The sequence below is a fragment of the Triticum aestivum genome, chromosome 7D (assembly GCF_018294505.1).
Source record: "Triticum aestivum cultivar Chinese Spring chromosome 7D, IWGSC CS RefSeq v2.1, whole genome shotgun sequence".
NCBI lineage: Eukaryota > Viridiplantae > Streptophyta > Magnoliopsida > Poales > Poaceae > Triticum > Triticum aestivum.
Window position 1 is genome coordinate 371,138,592 of NC_057814.1, and position 20,716 is coordinate 371,159,307.

The 20,716-nt window shown below is 45.2% G+C and overlaps 1 protein-coding gene across 1 annotated transcript; it reads right to left on the minus strand.

Annotated features, from left to right (window-relative positions):
- Positions 1-267: 267 nt before the first annotated feature.
- LOC123166031 (tobamovirus multiplication protein 2A) lies at positions 268-3,341 on the minus strand. Its single transcript, XM_044583792.1, has 6 exons — positions 2,852-3,341; positions 2,335-2,434; positions 1,902-1,982; positions 1,718-1,822; positions 786-983; positions 268-704 (listed from the first exon to the last, which is right to left on the minus strand). The coding sequence occupies exons 1-6, from the start codon at positions 3,088-3,090 to the stop codon at positions 618-620; spliced, it is 810 nt and encodes a 269-aa protein (XP_044439727.1). The 5' UTR covers positions 3,091-3,341; the 3' UTR covers positions 268-617.
- Between the last annotated feature and the right edge of the window lie 17,375 nt (positions 3,342-20,716).

Consider the following 20,716-nt stretch of genomic DNA (forward strand, 5'->3'; position numbering starts at 1 on the left):
CATGTGAGGCAGACACAACTACTCAAAGATGTCGATGGGCAGTGAATCAGGATGGGAACGGTTAACGGCACGGCCAGGTGTGGGTGTGATCGATTTTGTATAGCACTGTGACCGATTACATGCCCCCTAGGGCGTAACCGAACAAAGCCTGACGGTTTTGGATAGCGCCGTAATAAAAAAAAAGGCGCTCAAACACAATACTCTACCTTGCGTAACACAAATAAATAAACCCACGGAGCTCAAAAACGCTTCACTGCACAATGCAAATCGGTTCACAGATTGAACTTCCATATAAGGTTCCACGGGAACGTGTACACAACAGAATGTCCTGTATGGCCAAAATTAAGTTCAATTATTGCAAAGACTGAAAGATGCAGAGATTTCTGACTATGTAAATGATATGGCCAAAATTAAGTTCAATTATTGCAAAGACTGAAAGATGCAGAGATTTCTGACTATGTAAATGAAAGAACTACGACGGGCGATTGCAAGGGCTCGCCACATCCAACACAACTTGGAAACATCAGATCACCCAGCCACATGCTACATGCGAGTCGATGTTATTGCACAGCTGGCTGTAAATTCGGAGACCGGTACTGAACTGCATCGACCAAGCATCAGAGGATTGTGCATCTGTTTCTTTGTTCTGCGGGAGATATCGTCGCCTGTTGAAACCTGTTTGGATCAAAGGAATCCACCCCATACTGCCACAACACAAGGAGTTAAAACTAAAAGCATTTGCACTGAGATACTAGTAGTAGTAATAAGGATCAGCAGTGTTATACCTTGTCTCTCATTCTTTGGCTCCATGCATCGTTCCTGATTGGACGGTAGTCAAGATTGGGCACCCTGGGATCGGTAGCAGTTTGCTTATTCACCAATGGCTGACGGACTCCGGACCTCAGGCCAATGTACTCATCATCACTGTCATAATCATCTTGATTGCCTGACTGCACTATGAGGGCTACAGTGAACAACAGTGCCTGCAAAGATGGTGCTAGTGAGAAACCATCGGATGTTTTAGCCTATTGTTACTGATCTAGAGCATCAAATCTGATTACAGGATTTCACTTTTCTGGTAGTTTTTATCTCAAAGATATTGGAGCAACTTAAGTATGGCATGATGAGAGATGTGCACATTGAGTAAAAAAGATAACAACAGCTACCACTTCTTTCACGAAAATGCATACCCAGGGCTGCGCACATGTTAGTATGGAATATATAGTGTGAAAAATTAACAAGTCATCAGTAAGACCTGTCATTTTACAGATTACAACATATTCTGTTGATTTTGCTGTCTAAGCTAGCAAGCCTTGATATCAGCTAGTACAGCTAGAACCACGACATTTTTTTTGTTGGGATTTGTGATGATATCCTTTGCAGGTAAGCTGCACAAAACATATTAAGAAACTGATACTTAATGTGGAAAATCAGATGCTGCAGTTTCTTGTCAGATGCGTAGGATCTGGATAATAAAGCAACAGAGTCACAGACAGGATTGTTATCTAAACAACAGTATTACCGCATCACAAATTTATCTCTGCATAAGCTTAGGATTGTGTGACACAACATTACAAGCATATAACAGTTGTTCTTTATTTAGACCAGATTTATAAGTGTCACAATAACAAGTTACTTTATTGGAACAGATAATAAATCTAGGTTGTTTCACAGATGCTTCATCAAATTACAGCGAAGGAAATTGTTCCGCTTTTACCTCAAACACAACAGCTCCAAGTGCGACCCATTTTGCGGTTCTCCAATTTTCTTTCAGGAAACTGTAGATCATGTCAAAGTTACCAGTTTTATCAACTGGAATTACCTGCACAATAAAAATGAATAAACTCGAAGTTCCCAGAGAAACAATCATGAAAAACAAACAAGAGATGAGGCCTACTAACATCTTTCCAGCTATGGTCGAAGAAAATGAAGCATCCTGCAGCAAGCTCTACTAGTATGAACAAAATGATGAGGAATGAATACTTTTCTGAATGTCAAGGAAATCATAACATGCAGATTTGTTACCAACAGCATCCTAAACCAATCACACAATGTAAAGCAAAACATTTACATAAGACTGCATGTAATTTGTTTCTGAACTAATAATACTATGAATATCCAATAAAATTTTGTCTCATGTTACTTAATCAGAAATAATATCCCACATCGTATTACATGTTGATCTCCATAAGAACAAGAATATATATAGATGTTTTTTTTATGATTGATACCTTGTTACACAGTGATTCATTGTATTATTGTTTGATAGTTCATACAAAATTGACATGCAAGAAAACAAATAAAAAGGATCTCCAGAAACTATGTTAAGGATACAGTGGATAAGCAGCATCCACTCCTAGCTGACGCTCCAGCACAACCGAAGATGGAGGTAATGAAAAGTATAACACCGACGCCTATAAATGCAAAAATAAACCTGCAGAGAACATAAAAAAGGTGGGAAAAGTAGGTAAAGGAAAATCCATAATGCAAGACATTCTCAGTCCTTGGTTAAAAAACAAAGATATTCTCAGCCCTGCATGAGCACTTGCATATAAACTAGACCCATTCTAATTCTTAATTATGACAATTCAATTCTCAATACGGAACGAAGATCCTATAGACGAGAACAATCACTGACATTAAATACATAAACTAAGATCAGTAGCAGGGCACAGTACCCTCATTGCAGTGATATTTTTCTGCGGTAATCCGATTTAAGTCTTTGAAAATAACAAGTACAATTAAATGGATACTACAAGTATTTAAGGAAGGATGCGGAGTGTTAATCACATGAGTTCCATAATAACCACATCAGAGAATCCAAGCACAAGGAGATCAAGAGACGACTCACCATGCGCTGATGAGCTTCTCCGAGGTCCCATCAGAGATAGACACGTCAATAAGAAGAAGCATCGGCCGGCCAAGGTGCACTAGGTCGCCGCTTGGAGGCGGCGCCGGCGGCGACGGAGGCAGCAGCTGGAGCCAGAGCACGAGCAGGTAGGCGCCGTAGCCCGCCATGGCCAGCCCGACAGCCATGAGGACGAGGTTGAGCAGCTTGAGGACGCACTCGAAGAAGCCCCTGCACGCCATGGCCGGATGGATCGGTCGACCGGCCTGCCTCGCGCAGAGATTCAGACGGCGGCGCGCATCAACTCCGGGCAGGGACGGAGCGCCTTTGACCGACCCGGCTGCGGACCAACCTGCTTTTGTCGATGGATCCGGGATAGGAGAAGTCGTGAGGGAGGGGGGATCGAAATTGCCGGCAGACGACTGGAATGTTTGGTTCGTGCACCCGCGATGGATAAAGAAAGAATTCCGGGAGGAAGTGGGCGCCGTGCGTTTCTCTTTCTCTCTCGGGCCCCCTTCGGCCTCTCTCTTTCTCCCTCTCCTTCTCGTGTGACAGTCGAACGGAAACTGTTACCCGTGTGACAGTCGCCTTAAATTAACTAAACTGCTATGTACTCTACGTCTCTACGTATATGATTTGTAATTTACCATAGCAAATATGCCCCTAAGTTACAACGTGAGAACAAATATATGACACGCACCTAGCTTAATAACCATGGCTTTGACACCTCGGTGTAAGAACAACTTCAACATGTCGACTGTCCACGCGCGTCTGTTTGGCTTAAAACGGATAAAATGACGGCCCAATGCGCCGACGTAAATGGATGAGCATATGTATTTTGTCCGTGCGCGATCCATTTCAGGTCTAAATTTGAGTCAGGTTTGTATCGACATGGACATGGAGCGGGCGCACGCGACGCCCGGCCTTGTCCTTCCTGACCCACCAGTTGGTGACACATCCACCTCATTTTCCTTCATTTCCCAAAACCCTCCCACCCGCTCGCTTTCCTGTCCGCACATCATGGCCAACGCGCCAAACCCGTCGCCGGCCTCGCCACCACCATCGACAAGCCCCGCGCCGTCCTCAAAAACACGCCCCAGCCCAAGAAGGAGTTGATGGACGCGCAACGGACTATTTAGTCGGCCAAGAGGGCTAGCCAAAGGAAGGTGCAGGCTGACAAGCTGGAAGCCACAGCCGCCGCCGCCCTTGCTACCGCCGCCCTACAAGAGGCCGCCATCGTGGAGAACAAGGCCCTCGTCTGCAGGTCCGCCCGCTGGCCTTTTAAGTTTAATTTGGTTTGTACGCAGACGAAAATTGCATTGGAGGGTTCGACGCACTAGTCAGATACAAATGGACACCAAGAAAAGGTACATATATTACTCAATCTATTTTTTGCGAGGGACATATATTACTCAATCTACTAAAGAATTATTGGTTAGAGTATAAATTGATGTACTATTAAGAAAACAGCTAAATTAGTTTGGTGGACGTAATTTATTCTGGTTGTTACTAGTACTAACTTTTCATTGTACGTTGCATTCTTGGAGACATGCAGCTCGATGACACGCCAGCAGTGAAACGGAACGCACAAGATGGATGATATGCTGTGACAGACGACGACATGGACGGCGCCTACCCATAGCTTACTTGTATCCTAGCGGCTTTGATCCGTCCACGAAAAGTCTCCTGCTTATCCTCTTTGGATGCGTGCATGTGAAATAAACGCAACTAAGTAATGAGATGACCAGCGAGATGAGATCATCATGATAAGCATACTAAATTCTTTTTTCGAAAGATTTCATTGTCGACGGCAACAATAGATAAAATTAGGACAATGCTAACGCTCACACGTGTTGTGGGAACGAAACCCGTCCACATACTCTATAACACACAGACTGCGTCACGTCACCGCATGCATATATGTAGGAATCTTTTTGAATTTTCAGTTTTTAAAATGTTTTATCTCTTAAATGAAAAATCCGATTGAAGATCCGTTTTCACCATTAAATTCCTCACGACGAGATCTTCGAAACTAGTTTGCATATCAATATATTTCGGCGATTTTTTTTACTAAAAGTTGCCATGTCTATTGCATATTAATTGCCATGGTGTTTACACTGAAGTTGACATGATATATTTCAGCTATTTTCTTCTACATTTAAAAGTAAATTTTAACATTTATAAAACGGGGAATTAAGAAACTAGACTTGCCATGAACCATAAACTAAAATTGCCATGATACATGCACTTAAAATTGCCATGGTTCATAAAAAAATAATTTTCATGGTCAAAGTACTGGAGTTGCCATAATCAAAACACTAAAAATGCCATGCTCTACAAACTGAAATTGCCACATGGCAACTTTAGTTTAACCACTATGTCAACTACAGTGTAAACATCATGACAACTTTTGGGCAATTTTTTTTTTTGTCGAAACATATCAACATGGGGTCTAGTTTTGAAGATCTTGTCGAGACGGATTTAATGGTGAAAACGGATTTTTAATTCAATTTTTTAATTAGGAGATAAAATATTTTTAAGCCGAAAACCAAAAAGATTCCTACTGATGTCATCTGTTCATATGTGGCAAAATAAGTGGTAAAGGAGGCGTGTGGGCGATGTGCAAGATACCACACGTGTGGGCGTTAGTTTTTTCCTAAAATTAAATAAATAAAGTAGTCCGGTGGTCCAAGCGTTCTCTCTTCGAGATTGGAAGTGCATCATGATTAGGGCCATTCGATCTTTCGGGATGCGGCATGTGGCGTTAGAGTATCTCTAGCAGATCCTATGAATCATCCTGTCCGCAATAATAGTCGCTGTAATAATCATTATTATATACGGGACAAGAAAAAAATTGTCGCACGCACGTCCCGTAAAACGGTCTGTCCTAAAAGAAATTAAGGGGATATGTATATTTCGGCCCTCCCGCCACATATGTCAAGTCCCCTTCATTTTGTCGTTTCCTCTATCTCTCGTGCAGCTTGGCGGGAGCAGACATTTCAGCTTGCGCCATCCATTCTGTCGTTGCAGCCTCCGCATTTACTAGTGGATTCTTGCTGTCCCCGGCCACCCCGTGCTGTCAAATAGTTTTGCCGCCCTTCGTCGCATCTTCTCCATCAATTTTGGAGCTCGGGGATTGCCAATCTTTCCCGCGGGTGCGTGGCCGCTGCCGCCATGGATCTGCTCCGAAGCTTTGCGTGGGGCCTCGTTGCATGTGGATCCAGCTGCTCCGACTGCGATTGAGCCGCGGAATCATCCTCGCAGCCGCCGCACATGTCGGTGCCACGGTTTTGGGGCCGTGGGGAAGTAGGGGCGGTGGAGTTGCTTCCGGTTAGCGGTGGGGAAGATAGATCAGTTTCCCGGATTTGCTATAGGCCAAAGGTAATCTCTAGTGGTTTCTATGCGTTTTAAGTTTAGGTGACGGGCAATATGTTAGATTAAATCGCGGGTTATTTTTCTTAGATGTCATCAGAGTCGAATGGTTCCGACATAGAAGAGATGCTTTTTGACGAGAATGTCATCACCTCATCTTGTTGCATCTCGTCCGAAAATTTGAGGCCGGCAGGAAGAGGAAGCGTCGATGATCGATGATTGGTCGTCTTTGCATTCCACGCAACTGAGCTCTCGATCATTCCATGTTCATGAAAGATTACTTCGTTGAGGTACCGACCTATCTGGCTCACCTCTTCCATAGGCATTAATGAATGCGCAGATCTCTTTTTCTTCGTATTGTAGAAGCTTGCGAGTCAAACTGTCATTTTTCATTCACCGGAGGAATGCCGCCAATTTGCTGGGGTTTAGTTCGTACCAAAAGATATTGACGGCAATGAGAGTGATAGAATATGGCATCCCGGCTGACTACACCGATGAGTATCTTATTGGAGAAGATACCGCGCTCAAATGTGTGTCGGTGTTTGCCAAGGATTTGATCCGGGTTTTTGGTCCCAGTATCTCCGAGCTCCAATTGAGGAGGACACAAAGAAGTTGATGGCGATGAATAAAGCAAGAGGATGGTTGGGCATGCTTGGGGTGGAAGAATTGTCGTACGGCTTGGGTCGGGCAGTACACCAGCCATAAACGCAATCCCACGTTTGTGCTCGAAGTCGTGGCTTCGCATGACTTGTGATTTTTTGCATTGCTTCTTTGGATTACGAGGTTCTCTCAATGATATCAATGTATAGCAAAGATCACATCTTTTTGATCGGCTTGCTAGTGAACAAGCTTGGACTTGCAACTACCCCTATCAATGGACATGACTATACCATGGGATATTATCTTGCCGACGGTATTTATCCTTCATGGTCAACATTTGTGAAAATCATAAGTGAGCCAAAAAGCAAGAAAATGTATGCCCAAGCACAAGAAGCATGCCGAAAAGATATTGAGAGGAGATTTATTGCATTGCAAGCTCGGTTTTCCATTGTTCAAGGTCCTGCTCGCTTCTGGGACAAAAAATCCCTCTCAAATATCATGACTGCATGTGCAATAACATATTGACCATCACCTAAAATTGAGCTATATTTCCCGTACCTCTGAACGATATATCTAGTGTAGTTGCGTATTGTTATTAATATACAGGAAACATATAATAACATATTCTTAACAACTTGGAGTTATATTGATTGAATATTGAGTTATATATTGACGAAAATATAAATCAAACTTATTAATGTTTTAGCATCACACAATACAATAATCATCTCAATTACAATAAATGTTCAAATGCAAATAATTAAAATAATAACGAATGGTCCGGGATGAAAAGAATTGTTTAAATCACACATGAATACAAATAAGATCAAATGAATAGAATGGGAGTCTACCTCCCATACAATTGCCACTAGTGCTCAATGAGATCACCATGGAGCTGGGCGTGCTTGGCGTTGTCCTTAATCTGCCGGTAGGTCTCAAGAAATGCATTGATCTAATCTGGGTCCCTGTCAGGCTTGACAAGGCTACCAATATTGTTATAGAAAAATTCCAATATCAAATGCATAGAATGGAAGTCTACCTCCCATTGAAAGTGCAACTAATCCCTGGGTGGTTTTGGTAATTCATAACAACATATAGCTCATTGAACTAATATCCTTTCAAGTTGATTATTTCAGAAAGTTCACTGATTGGCATGACATGGACTAGATATGTGGATCCCTTAAAATTCTAAGGACAAATATTGGCAAAAGCTCAAGACTCTTCATTTCTATTTTAGTGATCCAAGATCACATTGAGTCCATAGGAAAAGCCAATACTATTAAAAGGGGATGAGGTGTTGCTTAATGGTCTACTTACTCAAAATGCTTAGTGTTATGCTCCAAAGCCCTCAACCACTTTCTCAAATCCAAATATGTCCTAAACCTAAAGTCAAACTCGGCCCCACCGATTTGATTCATCCGGCGCCACTGAGTTCACTTGACATAGCCATAGCCATAGCCAGAAACCCTAATCAGTTCGGTCTCACCGATAGGGATCTCGGTCTCACCGAGATGGGATTGCAAACTCTATGTTTCCCTTCATAACGTTTCGGTCTCACCAAAGTGAGCGATCGGTCCCACCGAGTTCGCAGTGCAAACTCTCCGTTTCCCTTCGTAACGTTTCGGTATCATCGAAAGGAGCGATCAATCCCACCGAGTTTGCTTGACCAACTCTCTGTTAGCCTATTACTGAAATCGCTCTCACCGAGTTTATGTAATCGGTCAAACCGAGATGTGGTTTGCCCTAACTCTAGCTCATCGGTCCCACCGAGTTGATCATGTCGGTCCCACCGAAAAGCCTAACGTTCACATTTTGAACTGAATTGGTCTCACCGAGTTCACATATTCGGTCTGACCGTGTTGGCTCAATTGTGTGTAACGGTTAGATTTTGTGTGGAGGCTATATATACCCCTCCACCCTCCTCTCCATCCATGAGAGAGCCATCAGAACGTGCCTACACTTCCAGCATACATTTTCTGAGAGAGAACCACCTACTCATGTGTTGAGACCAAGACATTCCAATCCAGCCACAAGAATCTTGATCTCTAGCCTTCCCCAAGTTGCTTTCCACTCAAATCATCTTTCCACCATAGCCAAATCTGTGAGAGAGAGTTGAGTGTTGGGGAGACTACCATTTGAAGCACAAGAGCAAGGAGTTCATCATCAACACACCATGTATTACCTTTTGGAGAGTGGTGTCTCCTAGATTGGTTAGGTGTCACTTGGGAGCCTCCATCAAGATTGTGGAGTTGAACCAAGGAGTTTGTAAGGGCAACGAGATCGCCTACTTTGTGAAGATCTACCCAAGTGAGGCAAGTACTTTGTGGGCGATGGCCATGGTGGGATAGACAAGGTTGCTTCTTTGTGGACCCTTCATGGGTGGAGCCCTCCGTGGACTCGCGCAACCGTTACCCTTTGTGGGTTGAGTCTTCATCAACGTGGATGTACGATAGCACCACCTATCGGAACCACGCCAAAAATCTCCGTGTCTACATTGCGTTTGCCTTTCCAAACCCGTCCCTTTACCTTCATATGCAATATTTTACATTCCGCTGCTATACTCTTAGAATTGCATGTGTAGGTTGATTGCTTGACTTGTGCTAAGTTATTAAAATCTGCCAAGACTTAAAATTGGGAAAAGGCTAGATTTTTATTTGGTCAAGTAGTCTAATCACCCCCCTCTAGACCTACTTTCGATCCTGCAAGTGGTATTAGAGATTTGGTCTCCATTTGCCTTGTTTCCATTGCTTTGGTGATCATAGCCTTGGTTTCACAACCTAGGAGAGTATGGCGTCTAGTGAGGGAAATTACCACCGTAGAGGTCCTTACTTTGATGGTACTAATTTTGCTAGTTGGAAGCATAAAATGAAAATGCATATTCTTGGACATAACTCCGCTGTTTGGGCTATTGTGTGTATTGGCTTGCAAGGTGAATTCTTCGATGGAAGAGAACTGAATCGTGAAGCAACCGTGGAAGAATTGAAGATGCTGCAATACAATGCGCAAGCTTGCGATATCCTCTTCAACGGATTGTGCCCTGAAGAATTCAACAAAATCAGCCGCCTTGGGAATGCAAATGAAATTTGGGATACTTTGATTGATATGCACGAAGGTACCGAGTTCGTCAAGGACTCCAAATTGGATGTGCTTCAAAGTCAACTTGACAAGTTCAAAATGAAGGATGGTGAAGGTGTCGCTGAAATGTACTTTAGGCTTGCTCTCATCACAAATGAGATTGCCGGCTTAGGAAGTGAAGAGATGACCGACAGATTCATCATCAAGAAGATCCTAAGAGCCTTGTATGGAAAATATGATACAGTGTGCACCTTGATCCAAATGATGCCCAATTACAAAGATCTCAAGCCAACAGAAGTCATTGGAAGAATTGTTGCTCATGAGATGTCACTCAAGGATAAGGAAGAGCTTCAAAACAAGTCAAGTGGTGCTTACAAAGCCTCGTGTGATGCTCCCACATCATCAAGTGAGAAGTAAACCTTCAATGAAGAATTGAGCTTAATGGTGAAGAACTTCAACAAGTTCTACAAGAGTAGAAGCAAAGAAAGAAGCTCCAAGTCAAGGTCCTACAATGACAAAAGATCTTCTAGTCGTGAGCGAAATTGTTACAATTGTGGAAGACCCGGACACTACTCCAATGAGTGTACGACCCCCCTACAAAAGAAGAGAAGATTCTCCCAAAAGAAGAAGTAGAAGAGAAGAATCACCACCAAGAGAAAGGAGGAGTAGAGATGATCGTTATGAACGAAGACCCTCTCGGGGAAGCAAGGATTCGGAAAGGAAGGAAAAGTCATCAAGGAGCTACACAAAAAGAAGACATCAAGCTCATGTTGGTGAATGGGTATCCGGCTCCGACTCCGACAATCACTCCGAAAGAAGTTATCACTCCGACTCCGAATATACTCAAGATGAAGGTGTTGCCGGTCTAGCACTTGTGTCAACCAACTTCTATGACATATTTGACTCACCAAATGAAGGGATTGGAAGATGCTTCATGGCCAAAGGTCCAAAGGTAACACATCCCGAGTATGTTGATTTCAATTGTGATGAAGATGATTTGCTAGGTGATGATGATTTACTTGTTGACAACTCTAGTGATGAAAACTATGATGAAATTGTTGTTAATCCTGCTAATCAAGATAAAACGAATGACGGTGATAAGAAGGAGATTGAGCGTATAACTAAAGAACTAAACACTCTTAAGTTATGTGACGCCCCCGATTTGACCGTACACTAATCATGCACGCAAATGTGTACGATCAAGATCAGGGTCTCACGGGAAGATATCACAACATAACTCTACAACATAAATAAGTCATACAAGCATCATAATACAAGCCAGGGGCCTCGAGGGCTCGAATACATTGCTCGATCATAGACGAGTCAGCGGAAGCAACAATATCTGAGTACAGACATAAGTTAAACAAGTTTGCCTTAAGAAGGCTAGCACAAAAGTAGCAACGATCGAAAAGGCAAGGCCTCCTGCCTGGGACCTCCTAACTACTCCTCGAAGCCGAACTCCACGTAGAATCATCCTCGGGATCTCTAGCTCCTGGACTCCAGCATCTGGTTGCGACAATCAGGTATAGAAAGGGGAAAAGAGGGAGAAAAGCAACCGTGAGTGCTCATCCAAAGTACTCGCAAACAAGGAGCTACACTACATATGCATGGGTAAATGTGTAAAGGGGCATATCAGTGGACTGAACTGCAGAATGCCAGAATAAGAGGGGGATAGCTAGTCCTGTCGAAGACTACGCTTCTGGCAGCCTCCATCTTGCAGCATGTAGAAGAGAATAGATTGAAGTCCTCCAAGTAGCATCGCATAGCATAATCCTACCCGGCGATCCCCTCCTCGTCGCCCTGTTAGAGAGCGATCACCGGGTTGTATCTGGCACTTGGAAGGGTGTATTTTATTCAGTATCCGGTTCTAGTTGTCATAAGGTCAAGGTACAACTCCGGGTCGTCCTTTTACCGAGGGACACGGCTATTCGAATAGATAAACTTCCCTGCAAGGGTGCACCACATAACCCAACACGCTCGATCCCATTTGGCCGGACACACTTTTCTGGGTCATGCCCGGCCTCGGAAGATCAACACGTCGCAGCCCAACAGAGAGGTCAGCACGCCGGTCTAACCCTATGCGCGCAGGGGTCTGGGCCCATCGCCCTATGCACACCTGCACGTTGCGTACGCGGCTGGAAGCAGACCTAGCCTAGTGGCGTTCCAGTCCAATCCGGCGCGCGCCACTCAGTCGCTGACGTCACGAAGGCTTCGGCTGATACCACGACGCCGGGATACCCATAACTACTCCCGCGTAGATGGTTAGTGCGTATAGACCAAATGGCCAGACTCAGATCAAATACCCAGAACTCGTTAAGCGTGTTAAGTATCCGCGAACGCCGACCAGGGCCAAGCCCACCTCTCTCCTAGGTGGTCTCAACCTGCCCTGTCGCTCCGCCACAAAGTAACAGTCGGGGGCCATCAGGAACCCAGGCCCACCTCTACCGGGATGGAGCCACCTGTCCTTTCAGCCCCCTCATCAAAATCACTTGCGGGTACTCAACGAGCCGACCCGACTTTAGTCACCACATGTGTCATGTATATAGTATATAAGTATATACCCGTGATCACCGCCCAGGTGATCACGGCCCTGATAGTATAGCACAGCAGACGGACAAGAGTGTAGGGCCATTGATGGAAAACTAGCATCCTATACTAAGCATGTAGGATTGCAGGTAAGGTAACAACTGTAGCAGCAAGGATAGGCTATGCATCAGGATAGGATATCGGAAAGCAGTAACATGCTACACTACTCTAATGCAAGCAGTATAGAGAAGAATAGGCGATATCTGGTGATCAAGGGGAGGGCTTGCCTGGTTGCTCTGGCAAGTAGGAGGGGTCGTCAACTCCGTAGTCGAACTGGGCAGCAGCAGTGTCGGTCTCGTAGTCTACCGGAGAGAAGAGGGGGAAGAAACAGTAAATACAATGCAAACATAAGCATGACGATGCGTGACATGACAATGAGCAGTGCTAGGGGTGTCCTAACGCGACAGTAGGTGGTACCGGCGAAGGGGGGGAACATCCGGGAAAGTATTCCCGATGTTTTGCGTTTTCGGACAGATGGACCGGAGGGGTAAAGTTGCGAGTTCGATAGGTTAGGGAGGTGTGGTGGACGAACGGACTGCGTATCTGGATTTGTCTCGTCGTTCTGAGCAACTTTCATGTTGAAAATATTTTAATCCGAGTTACGGATTAAAAGATATGATTTTCTAAAGATTTTATTAATTTCTGGAATTTAATTAATTATTTAATTTAATTCGAAAATGGATTTATGACGTCAGCATGATGTCATGCTGAGTCAGCAGTTGACCGTTGACCTGGTCAACCTAACAGGTGGGTCCCACCTGTCAGTGACTGTTAGTTAAATAACAACAGTTAATTAGGTTAATTAGTTATTAGGCTAATTAATCTTAATTAGTTACTATTAACAAGATTAATTAAGTTAATTAATTATCTTAATTAATTAATTTTATTATTTATTTCTTTTAAATCTTTTTTTATTCATTTCATTTTTTTTACATTCTGGGCGTGGGCCCCGTTTGGCAGTGGCCCAGAGGGGCCTATCGGGCGCGGGTACTAGCGGCAGTGGGCGCCCGCGCGTGCGCCCGTGGCCTCCCAGTGGGGCGTCGGCCACCACGACGGATCTGAGCGGGGCGGCGTAGGCCGGAGGTGGGGGCGCGACCGGGCCGGTGCGGGGCCGCACGGCGATGCGGTGGCGGCACGACGCGGACGCGCGGCGAGCGGCACCGGTAGCGGAGCAGCAGCAGCGGGGCTACACAGCGGAGGGAGAGCGGCGGCAGGGGGCTGCCAAGACGCGGCCATGGCAGGAGAGCACGGGAGGCGTCGGGGCGTGGCCAGTGACGTGCAGGGGGAGGCCGGTGCGCGAACCGGGCGCGGGGAGTGAGAGGCGATGGTGCGGGGCGAGGCCATGGCGAGCGCGGCCCCGGAGCGAGGCAGGGCGCGGGAGCGGCGTCGTAGCACGCGACGAGCGGCAACGGCGCGAGGCGGCGGCGAGGCCACGGCTGGGTAGCGCGGCCGCAGATGCGATGCGGGGCGACGGCACAGGGCAGAGAGGGGAAGAGGGGCTCACGGCGCGGTGCAGGGATCGGGGCAATGGTGCTCGTGGTGGGGGACGGGGACGACAGCGTCGACGTAGACGGGGAGGAAGACCGAGGGCCCGGCGAGGTAGCGATCCGGGCGGCGTCGGTGGCGAGCGCCGAGGCGCAGTCGTGCTCGGCACGGCGAGGGGCGTCGTCAAGGGAGAGGGGACGGGGGCGCGAGGCAGAGGGCAGGGGCCGGCGAGGCGGCTCCGGGCGAGGGCGGGGGCGACTGCGTCAGGGGCAGGGCGTGCGCTCGATCCAGATCGCGCGGGGAGGGGAGAAAGGGATCGTGGGGGGGGGGTGACTGGGTAGTGGGGACGAGTGGGGAGGGATCCTCCTAGGGTTCCGGTCACCCAGGGGGTTAAGGGAGCGATGGGGGGGCGGCTGGGCCTGTGGGCTGGTGGGGTGGGTGCCAAGTTGGGCCAAACGGCCGAAGGGGAGGGGGGAAGGCCCGGGGTTTTCTTTCTTTCCCTTTTCTTGTTTCCTTTTTATTTATCCTTTTCGATTTATTATAGTTTCTATTTATTTTAGTTTTAATAAAAAATGAAAGTGGCACCTAACTTAGTGTTACAAATTGTGCCTTGGCCACTATTAATTTAGCTCTTCAAAATAAAATGGTTTGTAATAGTTTATTCTTTTTAAAAGCATTTAAGTAATTGTTTAGCCCCTGTTTTAATTAAGTTCTTGCATCTAAACATTTTATCAAAATGTGGTTTCTCCACCACAATCACCCATGATTTATTTTCTAAATTTTGAACAATTTAGTTTTCAGTTTTTAGTTTAGTTTTCTTTATTTGAAAACTTTTAATGCTTGCCTATATTTTAAATTTTAAATTTTAACTTGAATCATTTTTGAACTAACTCGAGTTTACCAACAGTAACCGAGGTGACGTGGCACCATTAGCAGAGGTCTACTGTAGCTTGATTATCCGGGCGTCACAATTCTCCTCCACTACAAGAAATCTCGTCCCGAGATTTAAGAGGGAAGTAAAGGGGGAAGGTTCGGGTTACAAAATTCTAGGGAGTGTTCTTGGTCTTGGTTGTTCTTCTCGAAGAGGTTGATCCATTACATTGATGTCTTCATTCTGCTGTTTCAGGTCATCATGATAAAGTTGTCGTCCTTTCTTCGGGAACTCCATCGTACTTACGACAGAGTAAGGGGGTATTCTGGAAGAACGGACCTCTGCAAGGTTTACTATCTGGTCAATATCATCGGGGAAGGTGGCGGAAAGTAACTCTCGAACTAAATCTTAAGAAAAGCCGAGAGCAAGTAAGAAAGTACCATGAGAAGTTTCAACGGGTAGGCAATCGTTCGAAGCCTGAAACAAAGTGTGAAAGGGGTTCAAAGAATCGGAATAAGTATTATGTCTGATGCCAGTATAGATCAGTAGGACGGTGGTCCGTGAATTACATACGAGGCCACGCGCGATGAATAAATTTGGGAACAGGGGGTGCACAGGAGAGTCAGGTTTCGATCCTGTGGAACTGTGGGTTATGGGCCCACCATGTGGGTTAAAAGTAGGAAGGGCGGTGACATCTTGCACGATCATGATAGCAAGGCATGTCAGAGGGTAGCCTGTCAGTTATATGTCAGCAACATCGTCGGTACCAAGGGCGAGAGACGAAGAGAACCATTTTCCTGCTCGTTGAAACGAGGCGGACCATTAGGCAAAGTTCTCGTCCATCGGTGGTTACCGAAATGTCACCAACAATAGTAACAGGGTCTTACTGACAGAGTTGTACACCGAGGTGTTTACATAAGCAGGAGAATATTACTGTTTAGATCATTTAGATCACCAGAAAGGTTAAACCAAACAATGGAAAGGAAAATATGATTATCAGGTTAAACAGAAGAATGGAAAGGAAAATGTGTTTAAACACATATTTCAAGGGTATATCCTTCCCAAGGACAAGCTGAGCATGATATTCATGGCAGGACATAATGTAGAAAACTCTTTAGGTAGGGGAGAGAAATTTCATGACATTACCCATACAACGGTGTTTGGATAATTGAGCAGGAAATAATTAGCTTTGGGCTTCAAATGTTCCTGTTGAAATTCAGAATACCATAGACATGCTTCGAGATAGCATTGACATGGTCAATAGGTATGATCAGGCCATGGATACACAAAGGATCCATCAGGAACAACTTATAGAGTAAGTCTTACAATTTCCTCATGGAAGAATAGTTAACCTTGTTAAAAAGGAAATTATAACAAAAGGTCCTCTGGCTAGGGGTGCTAAGCAAAGACACCACCTTACCGGGTTATGTAGAGACCAATGTTATAACTCTTGGAAATATGTTCCAACCATCATATCTGTCTGAGATTCAGATCTGATTGGTGTCACGATACCTCAGACTTAGGATGCCTGAGAAGAAAAGGTGCGACACAAATTGACGATAAGACATCGTAAGATTTCTCGGGAAAGGAACCATAGAAGCTAGTTCTGAAACAAAAGTTCATCATTAATTCAAGGGGAGGGTTAGGAGGTGGCTGATGGACTCAGCTACAATTCATCGAGATTTCCAGAAGATGGATTTCCACAATTATGTGAACAAGGAGATAGCTTTTGTCAGTTCAAATGATATAATGAGGTATGCTCGAGGAAACATACACGATTAAACATTGGTTGACGGTGCACGCGAGATATGGGCTTAGGTAGCAAGATCAACGTTAGGGTGACGAATCAATAACCCACAGTCTAAGAATGAACTGTCGATCGTTAACTTCAAAGCAATAGGGTTGATAGAAGTACAGAACTCAAACAACATCGTTAGCATATTGGTATCCTGGTTAAAAGCAACACCGGGACCAAGGAAGAATGTTGATGGTGAGAAGTATCATCATATAGAGAATTTCTAAGAGGTGGAGCAATCCCCACAACATTCTCGACAGAAAAGACGGTAATACTTCAAGGCAGAACACAACACTAGCTGGAGAGCAAGTTGTATTCATAATGTGGACAAGTTCGCGATGAAAAGGAAGTCAAGGGTGTTGACGATGATAATAAAAATCATCGAGGGCAAGGAGGGTATTTCTCATCATGAACACAGTTGACATCTCGAAAGAAGTCAAAGTGTTGAAGGTGATCCGACACATTTGTCGAGAGGTTTCATGAAGATGTAATCGATCGGTGATGACATCAAGTTAAAGGAATGATGAAGCGAAAGGTTATTCGAAACAAGGGTACGACACAAACTCGAAATTAAGCTTGCTGTTCAAGAACCAATGATATGACGAGGAAGAACGATGTAGGATTAGCTCATCGTCGAAATTTGTGCTCCGGGAAGAAGGAACCGGTAGCACAGTTAAAATTGGCACGACAAGGCTATAGGCCAGCAGGCTAGGAATGACGTGATTGAGTTCAAACTCGTAAGTATTGAAGGTTACCAAGAGTTTCTCAATCGCGATGCGGACTCGATTCAGTTATCGATGTCCTTGAGTGTTTAATAACTCGGAGCCCGTGAAAAATTGGAATCAATGAGAATGTAATACTTGATGGAGAACTCATATGAAGTTATGCAGTTCCGTGATAATCTCGAGATACTTGAGGGTACTACTCAAGGGAAGATCAGCATAGAAACTGAACTGGAGTGCAGACTTGCAATAGCAGATATTTTAATCTTGTCATGATAGATGAGGCAATGGAATGGTTTCCTTCCAGATGTATTGAATATGGTTAGAATGGTTGAAACCATAACTGCAAGGGATCCAATTTACTACACCGGAAGAATCATTCGAATGTTTAAATGTTCTTACAAGAAGCTTTCATGATAAGTTCCACATCGTGTCCATGGGCATGAACACAAAGTTCAAGGTCGACTCCCACTTGTTCAACGCATAACCTTTCATTTACCTCTCGTATTTCGAAAATGACATTAGTTGTTGAAAGTTTTTACCTGATGCAATGCTAGATAAGTATGACCCGTGAAATCTTTCGGTTTCACACGGATTAGGGAAGGCGTAGGTTCAACCCATCAGGGCATCTTAGGAACATATACCACAAACTTCGGAGTAAATATTACAAGCTCGAAAGAAGAGCATTGTTCAAAAGCAGATGATACAATTTACCAAAGGCACTATATACCCATGGGAAGGCTCACAAGGTTATTCAATATGAAGGACACTGTCGGATAAAATCCAACAAAGGAACCGATGGTCCACAAGGGATCCGATGTGAGCATCGGTACTCAACCAGAGGAAGAAGAATGCAAGGAGATCTGATTATAGAAACAACTGACTAACTCAAAGTTCAAATGCAAAAGAATTATGATTTCCAATTCAGGGGGTCAGAAGCAACGCTCTGATCAAGGATGGATAAGTTGAGTAGGCTTAGGGGTACAACCGATGGCAATTTGATAGGTCGAGGTCCAGCTCACGTTTAAACTGACGTCTGAGCCGGAAGGATGAATTCTAGGATCTGATTGAGGATTGCGAGCATTTGCAACAAATTGAATTAACTGACTCAAAATGATAATGACAAGTGATGCCAATAAGATTACGAGAATTATGGGATTAACCATAATGCAAGCAAACGAGAATTTCAAGAGCAATAGGCTCCTGAGGATTTTCGGAAGATCGAATAGTATTTTGAAGACTATTGTGAAATACATGAATCAACTAGGGATGAGTCGATACTCGGTAGGTGCGAGTAATTATCCGTATGGGTATTTCTGCGGCAAGGAACTACAAGGCAGTGGTACAAGGGATTCTTAAAAGCTGGAGAGTAATTCGATGTATCTGGTAATAACAAGAGAAACTCAGAGTAATTGTATGAACAACAAGTGTATGTCGTTATCCATATGAATATATCGGTAGTAGGGAATTGAAAAGGCAGAGGGCACAAGGGTCTCGGGAATGCTCGAAGAGTATCTTCAACATCTTCTGGTGCAGTCGGCGATCATCTGGCCGGAAGGGGCTCTCCGGGAGAAAGTATTTACGAGAACCTACAGTTAGTCCTTTTAGCAAAAACATTTAACCCAAATAGGAGAGAGTTCAGAGTCCCAGAGTAAAGGTCGAGAAATAAAAGATCCTACTACCACCCAATGGCGACGTGGGCCCGTAAGACACACAGCCATGTTAGTAAAAGTTTTGCAATGTCTAGACTCGACTTCGGCCAAGGAGTGTGGAAAGGGGGATTCCTACAGGCAGTCGGCTCTGATACCAACTTGTGACGCCCCCGATTTGACCGTACACTAATCATGCACGCAAATGTGTACGATCAAGATCAGGGTCTCACGGGAAGATATCACAACACAACTCTACAACATAAATAAGTCATACAAGCATCATAATTACAAGCCAGGGGCCTCGAGGGCTCGAATACATGTGCTCAATCATAGACGAGTCAGCGGAAGCAACAATATCTGAGTACAGACATAAGTTAAACAAGTTTGCCTTAAGAAGGCTAGCACAAAAGTAGCAACGATCGAAAAGGCAAGGCCTCCTGCCTGGGACCTCCTAACTACTCCTCGAAGCCGAACTCCACGTAGAATCATCCTCGGGATCTCTAGCTCCTGGACTCCAGCATCTGGTTGCGACAATCAGGTATAGAAAGGGGAAAAGAGGGAGAAAAGCAACCGTGAGTGCTCATCCAAAGTACTCGCAAACAAGGAGCTACACTACATATGCATGGGTAAATGTGTAAAGGGGCATATCAGTGGACTGAACTGCAGAATGCCAGAATAAGAGGGGGATAGCTAGTCCTGTCGAAGACTACGCTTCTGGCAGCCTCCATCTTGCAGCATGTAGAAGAGAGTAGATTGAAGTCCTCCAAGTAGCATCGCATAGCATAATCCTACCCGGCGATCCCCTCCTCGTCGCCCTGTTAGAGAGCGATCACCGGGTTGTATCTGGCACTTGGAAGGGTGTATTTTATTCAGTATCCAGTTCTAGTTGTCATAAGGTCAAGGTACAACTCCGGGTCGTCCTTTTACCGAGGGACACGGCTATTCGAATAGATAAACTTCCCTGCAGGGTGCACCACATAACCCAACACGCTCGATCCCATTTGGCCGGACACACTTTTCTGGGTCATGCCCGGCCTCGGAAGATCAACACGTCGCAGCCCCACCTAGGCTCAACAGAGAGGTCAACACGCCGGTCTAATCCTATGCGCGCAGGGGTCTGGGCCCATCGCCCTATGCACACCTGCACGTTGCGTACGCGGCCGGAAGCAGACCTAGCCTAGTGGCGTTCCAGTCCAATCCGGCGCGCGCCGCTCCGTCGCTGACGTCACGAAGAGCTTCGGCTGATACCACGACGCCGGGATACCCATAACTACTCCCGCGTAGATGGTTAGTGCGTATAGACCAAATGGCCAGACTCAGATCAAATACCCAGAACTCGTTAAGCGTGTTAAGTATCCGTGAACGCCGACCAGGGCCAGGCCCACCTCTCTCCTAGGTGGTCTCAACATGCCCTGTCGCTCCACCACAAAGTAACAGTCGGGGGCCGTCAGGAACCCAGGCCCACCTCTACCGGGATGGAGCCACCTGTCCTTTCAGCCCCCTCATCAAAATCACTTGCGGGTACTCAACGAGCCGACCCGACTTTAGTCACCACATGTGTCATGTATATAGTATATAAGTATATACCCGTGATCACCGCCCAGGTGATCACGTCCCGATAGTATAGCACAGCAGACGGACAAGAATGTAGGGCCACTGATGGAAAACTAGCATCCTATACTAAGCATGTAGGATTGCAGATAAAGGTAA